The sequence below is a fragment of the Venturia canescens genome, chromosome 1, assembly GCF_019457755.1.
Source record: "Venturia canescens isolate UGA chromosome 1, ASM1945775v1, whole genome shotgun sequence".
NCBI lineage: Eukaryota > Metazoa > Arthropoda > Insecta > Hymenoptera > Ichneumonidae > Venturia > Venturia canescens.
In genome coordinates, this window is record NC_057421.1 from 27,575,433 (window position 1) to 27,598,648 (window position 23,216).

Sequence of the window (23,216 nt, forward strand, 5' to 3'; positions counted from 1 at the left end):
TACAGCGCAACCCCCTCAGTTCGCTCATCGTCGCGTTACGGGACGTTCGATCGCCGAAAGCCTTCTTACACTCGCTTTGTTGTTGCCCGTATTCGGATGCGTTATTTGATTAACGAAATTTGAACGTCGGTGTGTGATAAAACTATGCTGCATCAGTGACATCCGTGATTTTAATAAATCACTCTAATTTGTCACGGTATCGTTAAATGTACCGACACGATCTTTTTATAATCCACCAAACGGAGAATCTGTAGGATCCAACGTAATTGTTCTTGACACAATGTTCAACGCGATTTTTGTCCCATCGCTTCGATCTTTCACCAGTGGTCCCTAAACATTTCGGTATATAAAAAAATACGGAAATAGCGGATGGAAGTGTGTTTTCGAGTTTAAAATATTCGTAAATATTGAAAAGGAATTAGCGCAAATACTTGTTGAATTGTATATTTGTGTTTACTGTGAGTTTATGACGCACAAACTTATCAAGAGGATGAAGGGAATCGAATGCGAAAAACAGTCTCACTGGTAATGTTCGAACAACTTTGTTTTTAAGCAGTTAAACGAGTGGAAGAGAGGAAATCGACGAACTTGTGAAAAGGAAGAACAGCAAAGAGGATAAAGCATTGCCAGAGGAGAATCGCTTCGATAACGTTCTCCAACGGCATGGACATACTGTAAATTTATCCGTTGAGGCGTGGAAGCAAAGTGGGTGGGTACGTAAGAACCTAACAGAGTGTACCTCGCGAACAGAGCTGGTGCACATGTAGAGGAAAGCGACGCGGCACGAGACGAGAAACGTATATGGAAATGGCAAAGCGAGAGCGGAGGATACCCGACAGAAGTGCAGAGTTAATGACCCGGAATTTGTGGAGCTTATCCTCCTCTCTGAACTTGTTCTTCCGCCTTGCCAAATAGGCCAAAAAGAGATGAGAAAACGAGCTCGAGAGATAGCTATTACTAATCTCGGTTCCTGCTTGTTTCTTCCTTCCATATTCGTGTTCTGCATTCGTTATCGCTCGTGGCCTATTGTTATCAGCCTTTGACTTCGAATAACTGATATATCAATGATCATTTACCATCCGCATAACCGTGAACTCATCAGCGCTCGTTTAAGTGTCGAAATATCAATGTACGGTGGTCTTTCACGACTTTGTCGCCGGGTCTCGTCGTAACGCATCTCCATAATGTCCCGATTTCTCACTCAACCGTTAAACTACCATGACATTTCGTTTTAACAGATCGAAGTAACTCTAGCATGTCATTTTTTGTAGATCGTGTACTCGTTTGCCACGCGTAACAGTACTCTCTTCGCAGGTGTTGCCGTCAATTTATTTAACGATCTTGGTAACGTCTGTTCTGAGTGTGCAAATGACGTGGAAAAGTATAACAGCCCCGGGATAAAAAGCATTATGCTCCGACACTCATCCCACGTTATGCGGGAAGCTTTTATCGTCCCATCCTCCCCGTATCCTTGGCAGCGCCTTTCCCAAAGCTTCTCCCATTTCAGCTTCACCGTTGTTCACCTCAGCCCGTGGTAGATTCCTCTCACCGTATCTCCAACGACCAAAACCATCTCACCCAGTTAAAATCCTGTGAATTAACGCAGCCCTCTTTCCACGATTTGCTAACGACGATTACGGGCATTCGCAGTGTCCATTAAATTGGCTTTTCAAATAAATTAAGTTTCAAAGATCCTTGAAGTTTTTTCATGAAAGGCGCTATATGCAGATTAAGTCAAAAATATACGTACCGTACGCGAGCAATGAAATTGGCGCTAATCGCTGCGGACCTTCGTAGAGCATCAACGCCGCAGTTCGTACATGCGTACATAAAACATTTTCATCATCCGACTCTAACAGACTCTATTCTAATATTTTTGGAACATGTCAAAAGAGAAGTTTAACGCGCAAGAGAGTAGGGGGTGTTGGAGCTCGGTGAACCTTGGCAGGGCCTCGAAGATCGATTTAACGTTATAGAATTGCTCAACTACCGTGAAAACCGATGTGGTCCGTTTTCCCTTGTCAGTGTACATAGCCCATCAATTCCTGCACACATTCGCGTGGACGCATTACAAGCTTAGAAACCGGACAGAAATTTGAACCTGATTTCATTAGGGAATCGTTATGACGCTGAAGTTTTCAACGTTCAAGTCCAACACAATGAACGAAAAAAACATTTGTAATTTACCAATTTTTTATTTCACGAAGCATCGGTTGTAACAACTTTTAATTTCTTAGTGTGAGGTTTTGAATAATCGTTGCAGAGATATATTTATTTTCGGATTCGATTGAGAACAAAAAGCGCACAAGAAGGATTCACACATTGATTTAATGTCGATATAAATGACAAAGCTCGGATTCACAGACGAAACTCTCAATTTCATACAAGGGCGGCAACGCGCGATAATTCGATTGCGAATTTCTAAACCTACACATATATTTTTGATAGAGGCAAACAATAAATCAATAAGTGCATAGATTTTTCTTGTACACGGAAAATATCATAACACACACAAAAACCAAAGATGAACATGTAGGCGTATAATGGTTCGGTGTTACGCGAGGCAAATTATTCATTCAACAACCAACTCTGACATTCGCGCTGAATTTCCACAATCAGCGTCCGATTTGCTCGAAAATCATTCTATCGCTTGCACAATTTTAGGGCAGAAATTACTTATAAAAAAAAACAATTTTGCGACTCTCGGAGTGGAATCAGACCGATCATAAGAAACAAATAAACGAAGAAACAATTATGGAACGATTTCACTTATCTAATTACGCTCGAAGATGTATGCGGCGGGTGAGTTCGTCCTCTCCGATCCTCGATGCGACGTTTCTTATTGTGTCCGACCCCGTGGATCGTCGTTTCTCGACCGAAGGTGATGAAAATAACTTTACAGGCCGAGATGGTATGTAAAGTTAACGAAGTGGCGAGATGATGCCCCTTGCGGCGATAACACGATCGAAGACGAATTCCAGGAGTGGTGCGATCGGAATCTTCTTTTTTGAGGCGGTCACTCTTCATGAACGCAATTTGGTTTGTAAAACACAAACAGCGAAAAACAGACAGATTCGTTGTGATCTGTTTTGATTTTGATTATCGATGTGGTCGATGAATGCCAGTATGCAGAGATATAGATATATATATATAAACGTGGCGAAACAAAAAACGTGTACACACATACATATATCAAGGTATAGACTGATCTAGGCAGGTGATTATAGGTAGAACCGTTATGTTCGATTGTTCAAGATTAAGTATTCTCAAAATATCCTCGATCGCTCGATCGAGCGAAAATTCGGAGACGTTTGGTCCGACCGTGGAGAGGGAATCTTCCCACTACTTCTCCAAAGCCCTCTTTTCTTATTTCACACTCACATCGCACACCTCAGCACACACGAATATAACGTACCTCTACGAAATCCTTACACGGTACTAGTTGAAAAACTACGAATTGCAAATTAAGCAGGGAACGAAATTGGAGAATTACTGGAATCATTGGAGGGTTTTGGACTCTAACGTTGCAAACTTCAGCGTTATGAATCGTTGACAGAAATTTTCGACTGCCAGACTCCATCGTTGCGCAGTTCAGATCTTTTTTCCTGTGACTATCGGTGTACGCGAAGTTTCATTGCCTTTTTCGCCAATTCTATCACTCAATCTACCGCGCCATTTTTGACACTGATCGATGTTGACACGTCGAAAGAATATATAGCGACGTAGAATCAGATTCTGGAGCGAGTAAGTCGACATTCATCCCAGACAACAGACCTTGTATTCCTATGTGTCCTGTGGGTTGAATAGGCGAAATCTCGGCAGCATGCCAAAATAAGCGAAATCGAGGAAATGAACTTTTTTCAGTGATGATAGAAGCGAGGAGAAAATTTTCATCAGATTCAGCTCGCTCATCTCTCAAGCCATAAATAGAACGGATGTTTCAATGTCGAATTTTGCGTGCTTTGACCTTTTTTGCGCAACCCCCAGCCCTCTTCTGTCCGATTCACTATTATCGCACTCTCCCGTTCCTCCATACTTGACTTGTTGCTTGCTGCATGGATTTCATGTCGGTGTTACTCGCTGGATGAGACCCATCGACAGATTTATGTTGAACTGGAATTTTACTATCGCGGCTTTACACGGTGCACATTCGTTGTTAGTCCGTTTTTAAACCCTTTTCTCAGTCCCTCTAAACCTTGAGCTTTTCTACAATCGCACATTCATATATGTCACTCCGCCAAGATTCGTATAATCCTTTGTACCACAGTAGAAGCGTCGATTCCAAAGCACTCCAAAGCGTTGGTACTTTACGTTGGATTATAAACATCATCCCGAGCATTTCGCACCTCAGGATTAGGATGGATTAGAGATTCTCGCCGTTGTTGTTGTTGTACCACAGAGCTTGCAATAGCTGTAAAAGTGTAGAACGCGGGGATGCTGTAAAATTTTCATGCGCACATAAACATTTACAAAACATTAGATAGGAGCGAGGAGCTAGCAGAGAAGTGAGAATCGCAATTGCTATTAGAGTTATCCGAAGAACAAGTTTTTGATGACTTCCGACCTTTCCTGCGCTTCGAAAGCTCGGCACCCGATTTTCATGCGGTTGTGCACCACACACAAGTGGGATTCAAGGTACATAACTTTTATCGGTGTACACGAGAAAACGTGTTAACTTTGATTACCGTGAAACTACCGTCGCGCAATGTGTCTGTGTGCGAAGGAGTTCCTCTTTCTACCCTCTTGATCGCTAGGAGCAACAAACTTGTAAACCGAAAGCGGGCGGAGAAGAGCGCGACTGTTGAACAAAGTATACGCTTCTCAAACGCACGGGCAACATCTCTTACGCCACAGGGATATAGATAACGCTTGAAAATTTGCTAGGTTTTCACGTCGAGTGTGCGCCATGGGGGAATAGCAGCTCGGGGCGGCAAGCTTTTCACCTCTTTCCCTTTGCGATGGCGAACAAGACGAAAAGACGAAAAAAATAAAATAAGAAAACGAATGACATCTCCGCGTTCACGATCGCAAGCTGATTCATGAGATGCACCGCGATGTCCTCTCCCTTCCCACACCGTTTCTTTCACCCCCTTTGCCCCCTCCTTCTCTTTCTTCGGCCTTATCTTTTCTACTTATCTTCTTTCTTGTCCCTCCGCGTCTCCAAGATTCCCCAATGATATATACTCGCAGATAGCATACTCGATAAAGTTTTACAAATTTCTCGCGGCCCATGAATTATGAGATCAACTTCGAGATATTTGGAGATGTATGTGTGCAACTTATAGTCTCCTGGTTCTTTGTTTTATCGGACGATTGTACTGCATTTGGAAATGAATGGAGTCTGACAGTGCACGAATTTCGCTCGATAATCTTCAGGGTGAATACGTAACAGGAGCGGCGTCTGGGTCCTCCTTGATTTCGGGAGTTCTCCAGTATCCGAGGAATCGTACAGTATCGTTAGGGAGCTGCGACAAATGATTTAGTCTTCTTTGTGGAGGAGCGTTTATCGTAATTCCCGGATTCCCCTAATCAATAACCTTCTCGCTGAATTTCGGCTTGCTTGGAGCGCTGCGTCCGAAATCCGTGACGAACATAAATAGTAGAAGACCGCAAAAAGTTTTGACACAGACGCGATAACAGCTCGACAAAGTGAGACCGAGGTCACGTACCAGCCTCGCTGCTGGCTCTGTACCTGAACTCGATTCGCCAACATGCGGAATGACCACTGTTATGTTGGTTCAAGTGAAAAGCTCCCTGCTTGGACGAAAAGCGCATTTTCAGAGAGTGACAGTCGCGATCCCATTTCGGTGCGTCGCGCCGCGTGGGCCGACTGCGAGACTGTGTTCGCGTCCGCAACTAAGGGCTCTAATTATGTACAGCGCGAACCGAATTTGAAACCTGGCGAACGAAACACGAGCTTTGTTTGATTCGTCTTTGCGATCGTAGACCACGTAAAACGAATAACACGAATTACGATCAACGATCAGGTAAATACTTTCATGTACTGGAATGCGATGCGGTCGCACAATATTTTACGTTGTTCAACGGACATAGAGATAGGAATCAATGAACGCAGATATCCGAACGGTCATCGCGTTAGAATGACTAAAAATTTGAATAGCTAAAATCTCGAGTTTATGCACTTGGAATGATAATTTGGAGACAGATTAATTCGAGTAGAGCTTTGAATGTTGAATAATAATGATATAATATGAAATAAAGAAACGCAGAGGAGTCATGTCGCTATTCTGCATATATCTAAGTTTTATAGGCTCGAAAAATTCCCTTTCGATCTTTCACTACTCTTTATTCTGGTGTGTCTATAAAACAACTATTCTCCATTTTGAATTCGAAAATATGAACCTTTCACATTCGTATGGTCTATAAATTGGCATTCGCAATGGAAACTATCGATATACATATATATTTTCGAGTAAATACGAATTCAAAGAAGGAATATTCGATTAAACACGTAATCTGCTAAATAGTCGATCGAAGATAAGAATTTCGAATTACTTATTTTTCTCTAATCTGATATTTCGAAATATCGACCGTTCTGCAATTTGATTATTCGACATACTGAACCCCACCTCGCTGTAACATTGCAAAATTGACAATAAAAGTTGTTAGATGAACGGAATATTCGCATGAAATTAATAACAATCACAACCTTACGACTCCCCTTCCACAACCTTACAACTCCCCGGATATAGAGCTACTCGTGTCAGTGAACTGACAAAAAGTCCTTTCAATAACTCTTATTGCCGTTGAATCAACAGTTTTGTGTATCAGCGTATCGGGCAATTCTACCTCACTTTGATTGGGCTAATTCGAAAATAGTCGATGGCTCTAGGAATGTTCTGAAAATCATTCTCTGCGCGCCTCATGTTTTCGGTAACGAAAAACGCAATTGTAGTTGCAGAGTTCGTAGCGTCGTTTAGGATTTAATATCAGCATTCCAACATCGTGCATGGATTGCGAAAATAGCGAAAACGGTCACATCTAGCCCCAGTTTATCGAATTCCATATTAACGAATAACCTATTCATTAGTCGATGCACGGAGTCCTGAATTGCTGTGGATATCGTTCATCGCGTTGTACTCTAAATGTTTAGTATTTTATTGGCTTTCCAATTCCACTTTTGTAAATTGAATTGTACGCAAATCATTCGAGCCGAGTGTGTAAATAAGCAAAAGCTAGTTTGTTGAAGCTAATATTTCAATCTTCATCGGTTGTTCCAGGAAACAACACAATGCAAAAAATTTAAAAAAAAAACAATCTCAATTATAGTCGATCAATTGACCGATTTAAAGCTGTCGCCAAATCGTAACGAATGCCTTTTTACTTCGATCAATATTTAAATCGAGTCTGCACGAAAATGCAGATACGTAAATGCTTTATTGCTATTATTCGATTATTAACTACTTCGATGTTTAAGCATGACCGTTACTGTTAGCTATTATTAGGGCTTGCCGGAATTGTGAAAAAATTAACGTAGAAGAAAACACTGGAATTCTGCGGCGGGGTCAAACGGGTTGTTGAACTTTACACATAGTTTTCATATTTATATCTCTCAAGTTTTCCATCGCCGTTAACATCCCCCGTATTTCTGATCCTGGAGAAGTCTGTCCTAGCGTGCCCCACTACTTTCTGAATTTCCAGTATCCCGATACAGAGAAACTCTAACAAACGATCTCGAAATACCGGAAGACCATGGTCGAGAATATATACGACCTTGTATGAAATCATGGTATCGACCAAGAACTTGGTGGCTTAATGTTCGAGCGTTTTACCGGACCGGCGTTGGCCGGATGTTCGAGCGCTCATTTTCGGTAATGCGAAGAAATATCGTCGTAACTGGAATTCTCTAATTTATCGTATCTGCGCAACGTACGTACGTAACCACAATAAAGAACTAAAGTTGGACGAGGCTGTTGAGCAATATGGAGGAAAAGGGAGGAGGAGCGTGGTAAAATACCCAAGACAGAAGTTCAAATATCTCGATATCCGATACATCGAAAGCTGTAGTTACTTATTCACGAAATAGCGTAGATGAGATGCTTGCATCGAAATTAAATGGAATAAGAGACGCGACGGAGAAGAAGGAAAAAGCGAGAAGACGGACTGCCTCGTTATATCAAAGATCCATGCCGAGTGTTCCACGAGCTCTTCGCTCTGCCTTCGGTACCATTCAATGGTCAACTAGCTCATTCCACACTCTCCGCTTTTCATTGTCCCATATACTATGTTCTCAAATAGATTGACCATCCCGATAGAACGTGTATATCCCAGAGATTCCCATTCTCGTTGATAGTTCGAATAGCTTAACTGGGTCTAATAGCCAGGATACAGGTGCATGCTGGCGAAGGAGCAAGCGGAGATATTATAGGGCCCCTGGTGAATATTCCCGCGCACGCGTTCAGATGCTCAACCTTAGTTGCTCGGTGAAAAGCAGTTTCGAACTCACACATCTACCTCCCCTGCGCCATGAAATACATCAGGCATATACACACCCGCTACTATAGTTAGTTATGATACTGTAGCTGACGTAATATTCCAGCGATAATATCCATACGTATACAGTCCGTGAACAGAACCACCCTGGTATTATTACATAATAGGAGAACGTCGACAATACGGTGTTTAAATACAGGGAATATCAAACGTTCTTCTATTTGAGTTAGATCGGAGTTCAATATGTATGTAGAGAAAATCAATCGATATAGCCGCGTCGTATGGGAAATTGAGCAAAATAGCACATGTCCTAATTCCTTTGGAAGCGGAAAAATTCACGAGCTCGATTAAACGGTAACAGCAGCCACACGTCGCTTTATCAACGATCTCCTGACATCGATGTCTATGAGAATTCGATAGTATCGAGGAGACTGTTGAAGCGATTGAAGACCCATACACGTATGGTTATACGAGAAGGAAACGGGTCGGACAGTTTTGAGGGAGTGTATCAGAAATTCTGTTACTTATTTGGTTAGAACAATATTGCATTTTCAACGACCATGCACGCTTGTCTCACTGATAGGATAGTGAAAAATAACTAAAACACTTGGCGGATATTGAGTGCGTTGAAATGAATTTGTAATGAGATATAAACAGGAGATAATTATCCATAATTGATCCACGCGAGTTTTTACGAAAAACACTTTTCTCGAAATATATGGAAAATTATTTTCCTTCATAAATATCTTGAAGGAAGAGTTGTCACAGTGGCACTCCCCAACGTAAAGTATAACCTCGGGGTCATCGTTTGGCTTGAACTCTGTCGCACGACGAGAACTACCGTTCTCACAGCGAACAAATTGGAATCACGAAAAAGCTGTGACAAAACTGCAATTTTACGCGATGCTCATGAATTTTATATAAAAAACTAGGGGATTCGAAAGCGCGCTTAGCGCGAGATTACTTCTTGTTTAATGATATTTTTAATAATAAAACGAACCTTAGCGTTGTCCCAATCAGTAGACAGATTTTAGAAAATTTATGAAGAGTTTATTCTTTATAACTTATTCAAATTGGAAAAAAAAAAAATGCTTTTGTAAAATTTATCAAGAATAATTTTCCTTCTTCACTGCTCTTGCCGATTCACGACTTGTTGAAAACGAACTGTTCACTACCCTGCTCATGAAGATGTTAGAATTATTCGAGTGAAGAAAAGCTGTGGAACTTTTCAGAAATGCTGCTTTTTTGCAACTGATGCTCAAATTATGTTGATTCCTGTATTTGGAGAAGGATTTCCGTTGAAAATAAATTATTCCTGGCTAAACAAAACGGATCTGTCTTCTCTGTGTGTTATAAAAGTGTTGAATGAACCAAGCGGATTTCTACTGTTACAACTACGCGAAAATCCGGGGCTTTACCAAAAATATTTATTGATTCTCGATGGAAATACATTTGCACGGAGATTTGAATTGAAAAAGAAACAGTATGTACCAACTCTATCTTTCATGTCTTTATTCTCAAATGTGTCTTCTCAAATGTCGCTATTTTTTATCAACTGTTGGGACAACATGTAATGGATTCGTCTAATAGCTTTGATATTTGGGTGTACTAGAATGCTATGGCGCATTCAAATCGATTGTTCTATTCAGCACAAATAGATTATTTGGAGATCTATTTGCCAAAACCTTTCTAATTCCGACGCATCTTCATTATGATCAAGTAACAGATGCGCTTGAAATTTTTTCTAAATATTGTCATTTGGGGTTATTTTGATGATTGGTATGAAATTCATCGATTAGGAGGAATCTGCTTTTTGCAATAACAATGCTTTACGATACATATTCAAAATCAATAGAGAAAAAGTGAAAAAAAATGTATGTGTATAATTTTACTGGATGCGTTAAAAAAACCGATATTTTTTTCCATCCACCACTCCGATAGCAGGTTCAATATTCCTATAGGAAAATTTGTGTGTAAAGCAAAGTATAAGTTCTGTAAAATATCGTGGATTCAAAATACGTAGTTTAGAAATTGCGACCATTCATGTAGACGTCGACTGTAAATTCATTTTTTGAAAAAGCCTCTTTTGTCATGTCTCTCATGAAAGCTCAATTTTCGAGGGATTCAGCGTGCAGGAAGAGGCTTGTTTTCCAACGATCCGGCGATTGTCCCACTGTACTGCACTGATTGACGAAAAAACTTTCTTCCCACCGTTGATAGTTTTTGTGCTGATATATTCTTTCCGATACGATTCGGGTGTGAAACAATTGATAGCAATCACGCTATCACTTTGACCATCTATTGTTTCCCATGAAAAGGGATGCGTCGGAATAGAGTTTCAGATCAATAAGAATGATTTCGATATGAAATATTCGGAACTGAAATATTTTAAAGAGAAAGAGTCAAATTGAACTCGAGCTTTAATAAAATGATATCAAAAATTGCTTACCTGCTACATGTATTGTATGGGCTAGCTAATGTAATGTCATCTTAGAGAAGATTCCAGCTTAACTGGCTTTATTAGTGACAAGATGCGTCGGTTGTAGTCCAAGGGGAGGGAGGCAGAGATATAACGAGAAGAAGAACTGCGATGAAATCATAAAAGTAATAAAATAGGGAAAATAAATAAATTGAAAGAAATGAAAAATGTGATGAATTATTATGGCAGGCATGTAGAGAAAAATATGGAGTTTCGGTAAAGCGGTGGAGCCCCTTCGGTAAAGAATTATTGTGAAGTCAATTAAGAGTGAACAATTAAACGATGGAGCAGCAAGGAATTCTTTCTTGATGAATGTATTCCTTAAACGCCCAAGCAGAAACTCTTTCGGTTGATCATGAATTGAACTAGATTTCAGTAAAAAGAAAATCCATTATTTTTCGTAATGACAAAAGATAATGAATTACAATATTTCATGGTACGCTCAAACACTGAGAATTGAGTATGAAAAATTTTAGGCAAAAAGCGCAATTATTGCAATTGAATGGCAAAAAAATAGTAAAACATAAGTGAAAATACGTTGAAAGTGTGAAGTGACTTGCGGAAAATTCAATTTGCAATGGAAAAAAGTAGCGTCGAACTTAAAATATTGTGAACACTGTCACATAAAACATAACCACAGTCACCATAAACTACGGGAAGCATAAAGTCACGATCACGAAAAATGGTCTACCAGTCACATTTTTCCAAGTTTCGTCATAAATTTTTTTGAAATATCCGGTGACTTCTCATTTTATCGTCGCCACAAAATCTATGGAATTTCATCGCATGCATAGACCACTTTATATCCAACATCCGGAGTTATTTGATATATGAATTATGAAATAGAAATGTGAACAGCTGGACGTGTCCTAAAATTGGTCATAGTTCCCGCTAAAAATCCCGCACCTCCGCTTACGATACTTTCTCAGATGAATAACATAATTTATCCGTTTAAAAAATAACTTCACAAAAAAGTGTGAGCAAATATGCATTTTTTTCACAAATTTTCGACAAATATCCGAATGAATAAAAGCGTATGATGAGACAACGTGAACGCTACTCGACTGGCCGAACAAATAACTAAATTTTGAGTGAATACATTTTTTTAATCATGCATTGTTCATGCATATTCAGCTCGTAAATAGTTATTCTCAGTTTGCCTTTCGCTGGTTTTCTTGCTCTACTTCCTTTCATCCAATTGCCTTGCGCCAAATTACGGGCATATCCCTTTCCAGAGATTTCATAGCCTTTAAGCTTCATTTTTTATCCGCTGGGTTTCATGCTTTTCATATCATGAAAAAACTCAAAGTAATTCAATCCCAACAATGCTGTGGATTCAAGCTTGTATGCTTAGCGAAATTCCTTTGCCGTCTCTAGCGTGTAATATTCCATTGCACAGTCGCAGCGTGTACATTTACTTAGCATCTCGTGAATCCTTTGAAAAGATTGAACATGCACGATTATCCACCAGACCAGTCGCAGTTTACCAGCAAATAAAACTTTAAGATTCAACGAAATATATTTTATTTTACGTGTGCACAGATTCGAAGCAGCCGCAGGACAAGATGATACGCGATTATTTGATACTACTTTCGTGGTTGTGCGCGGTTCACGGTCGTATAGGCGAGTATGCACGATTTATCAATACCATAAATTGCGAAATTGAGTTTTTATGTTCATTTTTACTTCTACAGAATTCATGGACCTCGAAATTATTCATGTTTTCTCATGCTGTTCATTGAAGAAGAAAAAAACAAACTACCTATAAAAAAATATAGAAAATAATTGAATTGATAAACCAAAAAGGCACATTTATATTATCACTAGAAAATAAAATCTGGGGGCCGGATGCAGATGCCAGAAAATTCAATTAATAAATTTAATAAATATCGTCAGACCGTTGATTCCATTACTCGATAACTGTGGAGAGTAAAAGTTTTCTCGAAGCTCATATTCTATGAAATTTCGTGTAAATGTTTATATTTATGTTCCAGGTTATTTCTGGCATATTACTGACATCCATTACGACCCTCGGTACTCTGCGCAAAGAAATGCCAACAACAGTAAGTTCTGTATAATTTTCCGAATCGCAGCTGTTAGCTTCGCCCCGTTTTTTGTGTGCTCCGTTGAATAATGACGTTCGAATGTTTGAGTTCGAGTTCGAGACTCGCAGACGTGTTTTTCTTCTTTGCCATCTTAGTTTATTCGATTTTATGTGTGCACGTTTTTGTCAAATAAACTTGGATCGTACATGAAAATAATTTGGTCTTTGGCAGTTCTCATCATCCCCGTAACTCCCGATAAAATGTATTGATTATTGATTGATATTATTAAATTGAAAATAGTCGTATAAGGCTCTAACCGAATTTGGTGGTATTCTATTCAATTGGCTCAAGTCGTTCACCTCTTGGCCGAGGGAGTCTTTAAATAGTGCCCGCGGAGCGGCCCGAAGTCTCATTGTGCAGTTTGTGCATTTTTGTGAAAATGAAATAATCGTGAAATCCGGACAAAAAATTGTGGAATATTATTAAACGACAGGAAATTCTACAAGTAGAGAGCTCGCTGTATCGGCCCATGGATCACGAACTATTTCTCATATTTTTGTTTGATTAACTTGTGCTTTCCTGAAGGTACATTTAATTGAAAACGATTTTTCCGACAGGCTTGACATTTTTTAAATATTAAAGTGAAGCTTTCCTCCACGGGATTCCATATACAGTACTTTAATTTAACGTTTCCAGTGGTAAGGAAGTTGTAACTTGAGCTAACTCGTGTCGTCGTTTGTGGTGTTTTTGTTATAGTGTGTTGGAACGCGAGAAGTAATGTGGAGAGCGGACGCCCGAGGCAGGACAGAAGAACCCCCGGCATTTTCGGTGACTACAACTGCGATTCACCGTGGGCGTTGATCGAATCAGCGGCAAAAGCTATGAAATCAAAACACAGCGAGGGAATCGAATTCGTGCTTTGGACTGGGTATGCTCCTCTCGCACGCGAGATCTCCCATCTATGTATATACCGAACATACTTTATACGCGTACGAAATACATTTTTATCTCTATCATTGTGCTATATATATGACTCTTTCGTTCAACGTGCAAGAGAAAAACGTAGTTATAGTCCGTTCGTTTCTCTGTACAACGTTCACGCGCATCGAACAGAGGAATGGTAGAAAAAGACTTCGAAGCACGTAGTGCGATCGAGGTTGTATGGTCTCGTCATATACGTCATTGTAGATATATGAACGAACCTATATTCCTGTAAAAAGTAGCCCCTCAGCTGGTAAGAATTCGTCGAGTCCACAAGCAGATGTTCGCCAACGGGAAAGAAAGAGAGGAAGAGAGAGAGAGAGAGAGAGAGAGAGAGAGAAATATAGAAAGGGAGAAACAGAGAGTTTCCGTAGGAGGTTTTTCGCTGTGTATGCCAGTTGAAGAAGCACCCCGCGGTAGAGACGGAAAATATAACGACCCCGCGGTGCCGTGAGGAAACTTTTATCGAACCATCCGTCGGCTTAGCACGTAGCGGCACCGGTAGAAGCGGCAATGGTGGAGTGCAAAACCCGCGAGAAGAAGGCCGTTATCCAACATCGACGTCGAGATCTCGCGCAGTAGTGACGTGAATGAATGAAAGAGGAGACTCCGATAGAAGTGGCAAAGATCACGAGAAATGACGATGTCGAGAAAAAAAGAGACACTTTTCACGGAACCATTTAATGAAATATGTAGAAAGAAATCGTGGAACAACTGCTAAGATATTATTGCGAGCGTATGCCACCGGACTGGATATTCATGACTGATTTTTCCCTCGTTATTCTTTTTCTACATCCGTGCGGATTTTTGTACACGCGCTCCAACCCTCCTCGCTCTTTACTCTTCACCGACGATTGGATCATCCCTAATTACGTTTACACAAATCTTCGGAACGGTAAAAACTCTCCGAGGCGCAAAATCAATCGTATATACAGACATTTCTCCGACGTTTTTCTTATCCCAATTACAGTCGTCACCGTCTCTATCTCACGAACTCTCACATCATATACCTGCCATGCTCCCGACAACGATCGTTTTATTTAACAGACGTTCTTGAGTTTTTTTTGCCTCGTCACCTTCGTTTGTATCTCTCGACTCTTTAATGTGACAGTTCATCAGAAAGAGACCTTTTATTCGTAATTTACCGATGACTTATCCTGCATCAAGTTTTTTTCCAATAAATATAATATTTCGTGTGACACTCACTCCAATATGTACCAATAAAATGTCACCAAAAGCCATATTCGCGACGAATTTGGACGGCAGCATCAAAATAAGAGTCAGACCGATAACCAAGGGCTTCATCGTTGGATATTGGAAGCGACGAAGCCAGATCTAAAACGATATTAGGGAGAATTGAAAAAAAAAAGTCCGAGAGTCTGTCAACTTCTATATATGATAATTAAATGAAATTTGAACCCCGCGACTGCGGTCCTTCATCTTGAAATTGTTTATACACTGACACGATAAAAGTTCGCTGAACCCGGTAACCACGGCTGTGGCTCACTTTTGATCATAACTATTCAAACGAGATTGCTAGCCTGCGAGTAATTTTAAAGACCTGAAAAACAGGAAACATGAGCATTAGTACGAGAGCCCACGACCAAAACCATGTCCATGTGTGGGTAAATACCATTGGCAAAAACTATAGTCGTTTGTTGCATTACTGGCAATTTGGTCTAGCTTACGCTACTGTTTAATGAGGCGACCCACCTGGTTTTGCTGCATTACCGTCAGCGCCATGCCGACCTCATTATCAGAGTTTTGCTTGTTAATTCCAAAAATCGAGACTCACTTGCACCACGACTGAGAATTCGTTTCTCAATCAACTCGATAAGCGCGCGGTAACCTACTGGTCCGCGTCTGACGAACAAATGTTCGTTATAAATAGAAATAAGTATGAACAAACTCCAACTCAATCGCGTAAGATAAAAAGACTATAGGAAATACACGAGTAATAGCAAGTAATCGGACGATGATGCATCACGAAAACGGAAAACCGTTTGATTGTTTCAGCGACGCCTTGTCTCATAGCGATAAAATGAGCAAAGAATTGCGGCTCCAGTGTTTGAAGAATCTGACGGATCTGCTGTCACGTACCTTCTCCGAGCAATTCGTGTTCCCAGCCTTAGGACATGAGGATGTTGGTCTTAGCTTGAAGGAAATAGCAACTCTCTGGAAGCATTGGTTACCCACGGACGCTCTCCAGACGTTTGAAAAAAGTTGGTACTTCAGAATCTCCATCACCGCACATTTTTTTCCACATATGTTTACAACCACGAAGCTTTTTTTATTGTCAACCGACCGGTTAGAATCACTAATCACAAATCAGGTGCATGTGAGATTAGCAAAAAGTAGAAACTGTTTGGAATTCTACCTCCGTTAGATCATTTAGCACGGAACCCCGATATTTCCAAGTGCAATACTTCGAGTCCATGGCATTCGAAAAATCCGCTGGAGCGAACCACCGGTCGTAAACGGGATCGAACGTAAAGATGGGAGAAAAAGGCGCATGTGAAAATGAGGGCACGACAGCGTGCAATTTCTTTACGCCGGCGAGGAAAAATAAAATGAAAAATTATTCGAAAAAAAGAAGAAGAAGAAAAAAAAACAACAACTCCAAGCAAGCGGAGAAAGGTTAGGAGAGGAAACGAGTTATACTTAATTCGCGAAGCATAAATCGGAAAGTTTTCTTGGCTCGGGGTGCAAAAGTTTTCACTAGAAAATACGGTGTTCGCTAAGGACAGAGGGTAAACGGGGATCAGGAAAGGGTAGCAGTCGGGAAAGAGGTCGGACGGCACGAAAAAAAATAAATAAAAATATAAAAAACGCCGAATAACGGTGCGAGGGTGTTAAACAGAGGGGAAGTAAATGCGTCGAGGGAAATGAGGACTTACGGGACGCTTCCCCACCACTATACACAACTATTTTTGCTACCTCTACGAATCCTGCTCCCACTATTACCTCTACTAGTTGATACAACGACCAGTCAGTCGTGGTGGTAGTAAAATAACGCTCTTTCGTTGTCTTCCCCCCCCCCCTTCTCCCTCCTCCGAAGTTCCCTGAACGGCTCCGAAGTCACCTTTCTAAATACCGTACTTTTTAGATATTTTCCAACTTTTCCTATATATACCCGGGAAACTTGACGGGGTCCGGGAAGAACGTAAGCGTGAGCTACAGCGAGAAAATAATTACGAAACATGAGTAAATAGAGTAGAAAATAGTGTGTCAGAAAGCGAGTATACGGGTATAAAGGGTCGTAACGATATGGTAGGAAGTGTATTCACCGAGTTCAAATTACTACTCGTAGCATCTTAATCTTGTAATAGAACCGCGAATGACGTTATTGTGGTTATTCTTGGTAGGTCCATTATTCCGGATGACAAACGTTTCCCCATTTACTTCAAAGTAATGCGCATACATTCGCGTGTGTGGAGCAATCTTGAATTCGTAGTACACCGACAAGTTTTGTAGCAATTGAAAGTTTGGAAGAATGAAAATGTTCGTATACCTGCTTAAAACTGATACGAACGTGGTACGAGGAAAATATGAATAAGCGAGTGAAAAACTCGACCAATTGGAGGAATTAAATCGTTATCATAGACCATTGAATGTGTTGAGTTGACTCTATTCAGGTCAGCTCAACGAAAAAACCGCAAATAGTATAACAGCATACCCGGAAGGTTGATAAAGTGCTCTCGCGAACTCAGCGTTCTCCGAACCACGCGGACTACCGCGCGGTATTACCCTTCTGCGTGAGATCAATCCATTCGACGAGCGCGCCCTTTACTCCGGTTCGTTAAACACACATATCTCTTTTACGATTGTGTCTACAGCTGGTTTCTACACGATCGAGCAGACAACCGAAAATTACAGGATCATATTTCTCAACACGAATCTGTGGCTCGAGACCGAGACAGGAATGGACAATCGTGTTAACGACCAGCGATCGGGCAGTGGTGTAAGTGTCGGTAACGACAACTCTGACGATCCACACGGTCAATGGACTTGGTTTGATTCGACGCTGCGTACCGCTCGCAAGAAAAAAGAGGCGGTAAGCATTACCTCAGACGATTCCATGCGCTCTGGTTATCTATCTCCTTTATTACAAATTGTTTCGTAAGTCTCTCGTCCAGTGGGCAGCATGAAACAACGAGAGTACGCTGAGAACAACTTTTTACGCAGACAAAAACGCGCTCTCGTGAATCCAATTTCTTGAGCTCGTTGTATACCTTAAAAAAATAAACAAGTAGTGCTTTTTCTTGGCAGAATATTTTATTTGTACAAGAGTTTACCAAAGTGGGCGAGACAGAAGAATCGAGGAAAAGAGTGCGCCGAAGCAATCTATTTTCCTACTCGTACTCCATTGCATTGTGGACTATGAACTCCGGTCTGCGGTGCTACTTGGCAATGGTGGGCTACCAGAGCGTCGACGTTACCAGTCCCATGACTGTGCGAGTGTTATACGATCCGATCACTGTAATATCTCTGCTTCTCTCTCGCTCTTTTTCTATCTTCATCTACCTGGGTTCCAGTATCTCTTTCCAAAACTCATTCAGTAGTTGTACGACCGAGACAGAAATCTCTCTACCACAGACACGTTCGAGCAATACTGTCACAGCACCAGCGAGCTCGTGCCTCTCATCTGTGTTACTGTGCTTGTGCGGCAGTTCGAGCGGAGTCCCGGGGCAACTGGGTAACCTACGCTATGAACCTTTTCCACTTGTACAGGTTCGCCTGTTGGCTCCTTCAGGCAGTGATACGTTTTGCCCATACTTGACCAGTGTACGCGTTCCCATTTCCTCCGCTTCACTTTTCATTCTATTTTCCTTCGAATGGCTCCGCGTTCGTAAAGTTTTTCTTCCTCGATAAGATTCTCGCTTTTATTTCCAGGTAAAAACAACCGCGATATTCTCGCCTCTGGTTATTCGTTACGTCTTCATTTCGCTATTACTATCCCTGGAGTCTTGAGCCACGAACGAAGATGAATAACGGTGGGAAAGAATAATATGAAATTCACAAACAAATTAGAGCCACTTTTCTCTGAGGAGTTTGCCGAAAATCACAAGTTTCTGTGTAAATAAGATGTTACTTGTAAAAGGATCTGTGTTATGTGAACAAACCACGTTTATGCACACGCTGACATTTCCCACAAGTATGTTTTTTGATTAGCAAAGTCAGCTCATTCCGTATAATACGCCGCGAATTTCCGACTTTCGGATTATACATCGGAACAAAAGTTGTACGAATCATCGCTATTCCCTACGAGCGAAAGCATCTACTATTCGTGAGAGATACATTTGTAGGGTGGAACTGGGGGATACGAATAGAGAAACAGAGAGTGTAAATTAGTATTCTTCGGAGAGTTCGTTTAATGATAATGCAACGTGCCACATGCAAGAGCATACCACGCCAACGTATTTCTTGCTCGTTCTTTGCGATTAGATATATATGGAAACACAAAAACATATAATATACGTGCTGATACAATACTTCGTACATAGGAGTGACCCTGTTCCATTCAGCTTCATGGACACTGATTCTAATTCGTCCCCCGAATACATTCCATGGAGCTTTCTGACTCACATATATACATTTGTTGGATACTGGAACTACCAATAGTGAATTACAGTTTCGAACAGTAAATGGAAAAGCGTAAGCCGCCGAATTCTGCATGGGAATGTCTGTGGGTAGTGCTCTTTTCACTTCTGGTATTTGATGCCTCATATGTAAAGTAAACTTTTCATCTACGTCACAGTTCCTTTCATTTACAAATGTATACCTGGCCTTCGGCTCCACCAATTCCGAACTGCCAATTATATAAAGCTGCTTTTGATCTTTGACGATCGATTCGAGCCCTCAAATTTCGCTTGACGATGCTAGACTCTGGATTTTCCTTGTCACCGTCGAAGCGCCGTGTATATAGTGGAACCGCCAGAGCTGAAATCTCGTCGATACTCTCGTTTCATATATCTGGTAGTCGATTTACCTTCCTTTTCATACAAATATACGGATAACTTTCGAAAGGTCCGCACCGTCTCAGTCAAGCTTTCTGTATCGGGCTCGGTTGAAACTTGCTAGAACATCATCACTAGCAACCTCGTCGATTTCAATCGCACTATTTTGCGCGGTCGTGTTTAACAATTTCGGACTGAATGCTTGCTGTAGAGAGTTTTCATGGAAAATGTTGCTGATGTTCGATTCTCGCCTTCCGTGCATCCGTAGATCTGTAAAAAATAATGACAATGCTTCCGGGTTCGTGCGCTGCGTCCATGTGCTGTTTTTCGTAACTATTATTTTCGATGAGCTGGTAAAAAATGGGGGTTCGTTCTTGCTTGCTTTTATGAATGTCACCCTTTCCCCCCTCTCAAAACATTGTAATTATTCGAGGCTATTTTAATCTTGGTCTCCTCTAGTTATTTCAATCTTAGTTTTACGATGGCTGTGCATCGCAACGAGTGAAAATACGTTAAATAGATTCCGACAAATTGGACTGGTCTCTTTTATTGGCGACGCCTTTTTCTTCTTCATTCCCCCATTGCTTTTTTTGTCCTTTTTCTCCAATCGTCTATTCCTTCGGATTAATTATTGTAGCAGAAAAACAACTTTAAATTCGAGGAGTAATAAAAAATAATTCAAGTCGTCGTTTGATTAAATGTATTTGAGGAAACGTTGGTTAATCGCTGAGATCATTACGTTCATGTGACTCGTTTATTCCTCTCCGTTCTCCCGGAGTATCACTCTCGGTATCGGCCTGACCAGTGCAAAGCTTGTTCTGAAAAGCGCGGATGGAAGCAGGTCGGGCGTAGTTCTAGCGATCATGCGATTTACGACTTGGCTATAAAATTGATCGGATTCCAATTCAGGTAAGAGTTCGGCTGGGCACTTTTTGAGTGATAAGTCCGTCGTCCCTATCACTCAGAGAATGCGTTCGCGTGCATAACCTACTAACGTAGTAGAATCAAGTGGAAGTACTGTTGGATGGTCCGGCTCATCGAGGGTTTCGTGAAGGGGGATCCCGCCAACGAATAAGCGGGGGGAGGCTTACCTAGCCTCGCCGACGTTGTAGATCGTAGCGAGCACTCGCGCACGTGGCCATAAATTTCCTGGGCTACGAGGGAAAGAGTTCTTATTTCGCACAGCGCGAAAGACCCATTCGTCATACCGTTGGGAGAGAGCCATTGGCCTAAGACGACGGTAGCTCTCATTTTCCAACCTTCCCGACCGTCGTCAAACGGTGCTTTCGAACGCTCATTTTTATCCCGCCTTCCCCCCAGCATGGGGAGTTTGAAACCTCGACCAAAAGTCACGTAAAACGTTGACGAGCCGATCGAGAACGCACGTTGTTTCTTTGTCTTTTACTCGAACTAAAAAGATTTTCTTTTTAAGGAGGGTCGATCACGAAATCAAAATAATCAGAATTTTATAAAATTTGGTGATAACATTCTTTGGCATCGAGTACACAAATACAGTTTTTTTCAAATTATTTTACCACATGGTTATTCGAGAGCGTTAAATCGAAGTTCTTATGCACGAGATGTATAACTGTATATGCGCAAACTCTATGCTCATACACGCGAACTTTCTAGTGTTCAATTACTCGAGAGCTGTGTGGTAGAAAAATCTAAAAAAAATTATATTCTCTTATATATTTTTAAAGAGTACATTTACCAAATTTTATTAAATTCTTATCATTTTGAAATTTTTAATATTCTTACGGACGCACAGTTTAATTACCTATAGAGACCGGCGAAGTTTCACCATACCTATCCACCTTCCCATAAATTAACGAGACATACACCCGTTAGAGTAGTCAGCAAACGCAATTAACGCAGAGGTCCCGATAATACGATTACTCATTACGAATCGTTGAGCTGGGGCCTCCGCGTGAAAAGAGATCAATCAGCGATTCGATTGTCGTTCTCATTGCCGTCGTATCATCAAGAGGGGCGCATTCGAGATTTCCTCTCTTTTACCCATGGCAATACTCGCTGCTCGTACACAGCATTCACTCGATCCTCACTCTTCGGCTTTTGCAGCTCGAACTCCGCGACCCTTTTATTCTCAGTTTATACTGCTGCATCACCACTCTCCAGTGTCTGTCTACCACGCGTTGTTGCAGGAAACGCCACGGGAATTGTGTATACGCTGCGCTATTTGAGTTCTACAATGCTTCGGTCTCTGTGCCATTCTGACCGTCATACAGTAGATATACATTTATATATATTTCGCTCTCTACATTTTTAGTTTGACGCCAGCCCGAGTGCTCGTTTGTGGCCGTTCGATATTGTCTATTATTTCACCCGACTGTTGTCGATGGCGTTGCCATTTCCGTTTTTCCTCACTTTTTCAAAAACTTATTGTAAAGCTTTCACACATGTGACATTGATCGAGGGACAAAGAGACAGAAAAAATCGCTCTGTCCGAGCGATTACTTTTTTCCATTCACTCATATATACGACTCATTGGCATGTAATAAGAGTGACTTTTATTATGGATTTTTTCAACCAGATTCCAACATATGTTTGACACAAAAAAACTCTGCCCTTTTTCCCCATCAACTTCAATTTCGATTGAGCCTCCAGGAAGAAAAATGATGGCTCTTCTTCCTCTTTTTCATGCCGCCGCATCACATATAACACCAGCTCTTTCCAACATCGATTTTTTTTTATTTCATTTCTCTGACAGAGTGTATAACCCAGGAGAAATTGGCAGATTTGAAAAAAGTTTGTTTAAAAGAAAAAAAGATAAAGTGTGAAATTCATTTATACGAACTGCCTATCCAGCGAGGCTGGAACTTCCGCATCAGGGATGTGCGCTTTACGAATGTAAAAAGAAAGTGGAAGTGAAAAATATTAAAAAAGTAAATATTGAATGTTGATGCGACCCAGTGGCTAGAGCTCAGCGGTTCTCGATTTTCGTTTCGTCGTACACAATTATTATTTGTAAAGGGGCAATGAGAATTTCAAGTGTGATAATATTTATTTCACAATTTGCTTTGTTGAAATTTCTTTCGTTGGTAAACCCGAAACCCGAGCAAATCTGCTTTCGAATCTTGAATTAGAGACGCATATCCATATAATTGAAATTGATTATTCGGAAGCCCCTCTGTGATGAGGGCTTACTCTCTCTCCCTCGTGGAGTGGATCTCGAGCAACGAACCGGGTTGGATCCTCAGTCTCGCAGATGCTTTGTACGCGTATTACCGAAACTTTGATGACGCGCCCCTTTCCCCTCGCGCGCTTCCGTCACTGTAC

General features: G+C 41.1%; 1 protein-coding gene across 7 annotated transcripts in view; it reads left to right on the forward strand.

The window, feature by feature from the left end:
* LOC122411519 (acid sphingomyelinase-like phosphodiesterase 3b) overlaps positions 1-23,216 on the forward strand; it is a 28,983-nt gene continuing 5,767 nt past the window's right edge. The window contains exons 1-7 of one of the 7 annotated variants that reach the window (XM_043420422.1): positions 1-713; positions 12,476-12,556; positions 12,928-12,996; positions 13,735-13,906; positions 15,976-16,181; positions 17,796-18,013; positions 18,229-21,438. In XM_043420422.1, the coding sequence (XP_043276357.1) occupies positions 12,499-12,556; positions 12,928-12,996; positions 13,735-13,906; positions 15,976-16,181; positions 17,796-18,013; positions 18,229-18,831 (1,326 nt within the window). In that variant the 5' untranslated portion in view covers positions 1-713; positions 12,476-12,498 and the 3' untranslated portion in view covers positions 18,832-21,438. Of the gene's footprint in view, positions 714-4,620; positions 4,636-5,617; positions 5,988-12,475; positions 12,561-12,927; positions 12,997-13,734; positions 13,907-15,975; positions 16,182-17,795; positions 18,014-18,228; positions 21,439-23,216 lie in introns of those variants that run through there. The other 6 variants (XM_043420390.1, XM_043420379.1, XM_043420398.1 and 3 more) reach the window with 6 other exon arrangements.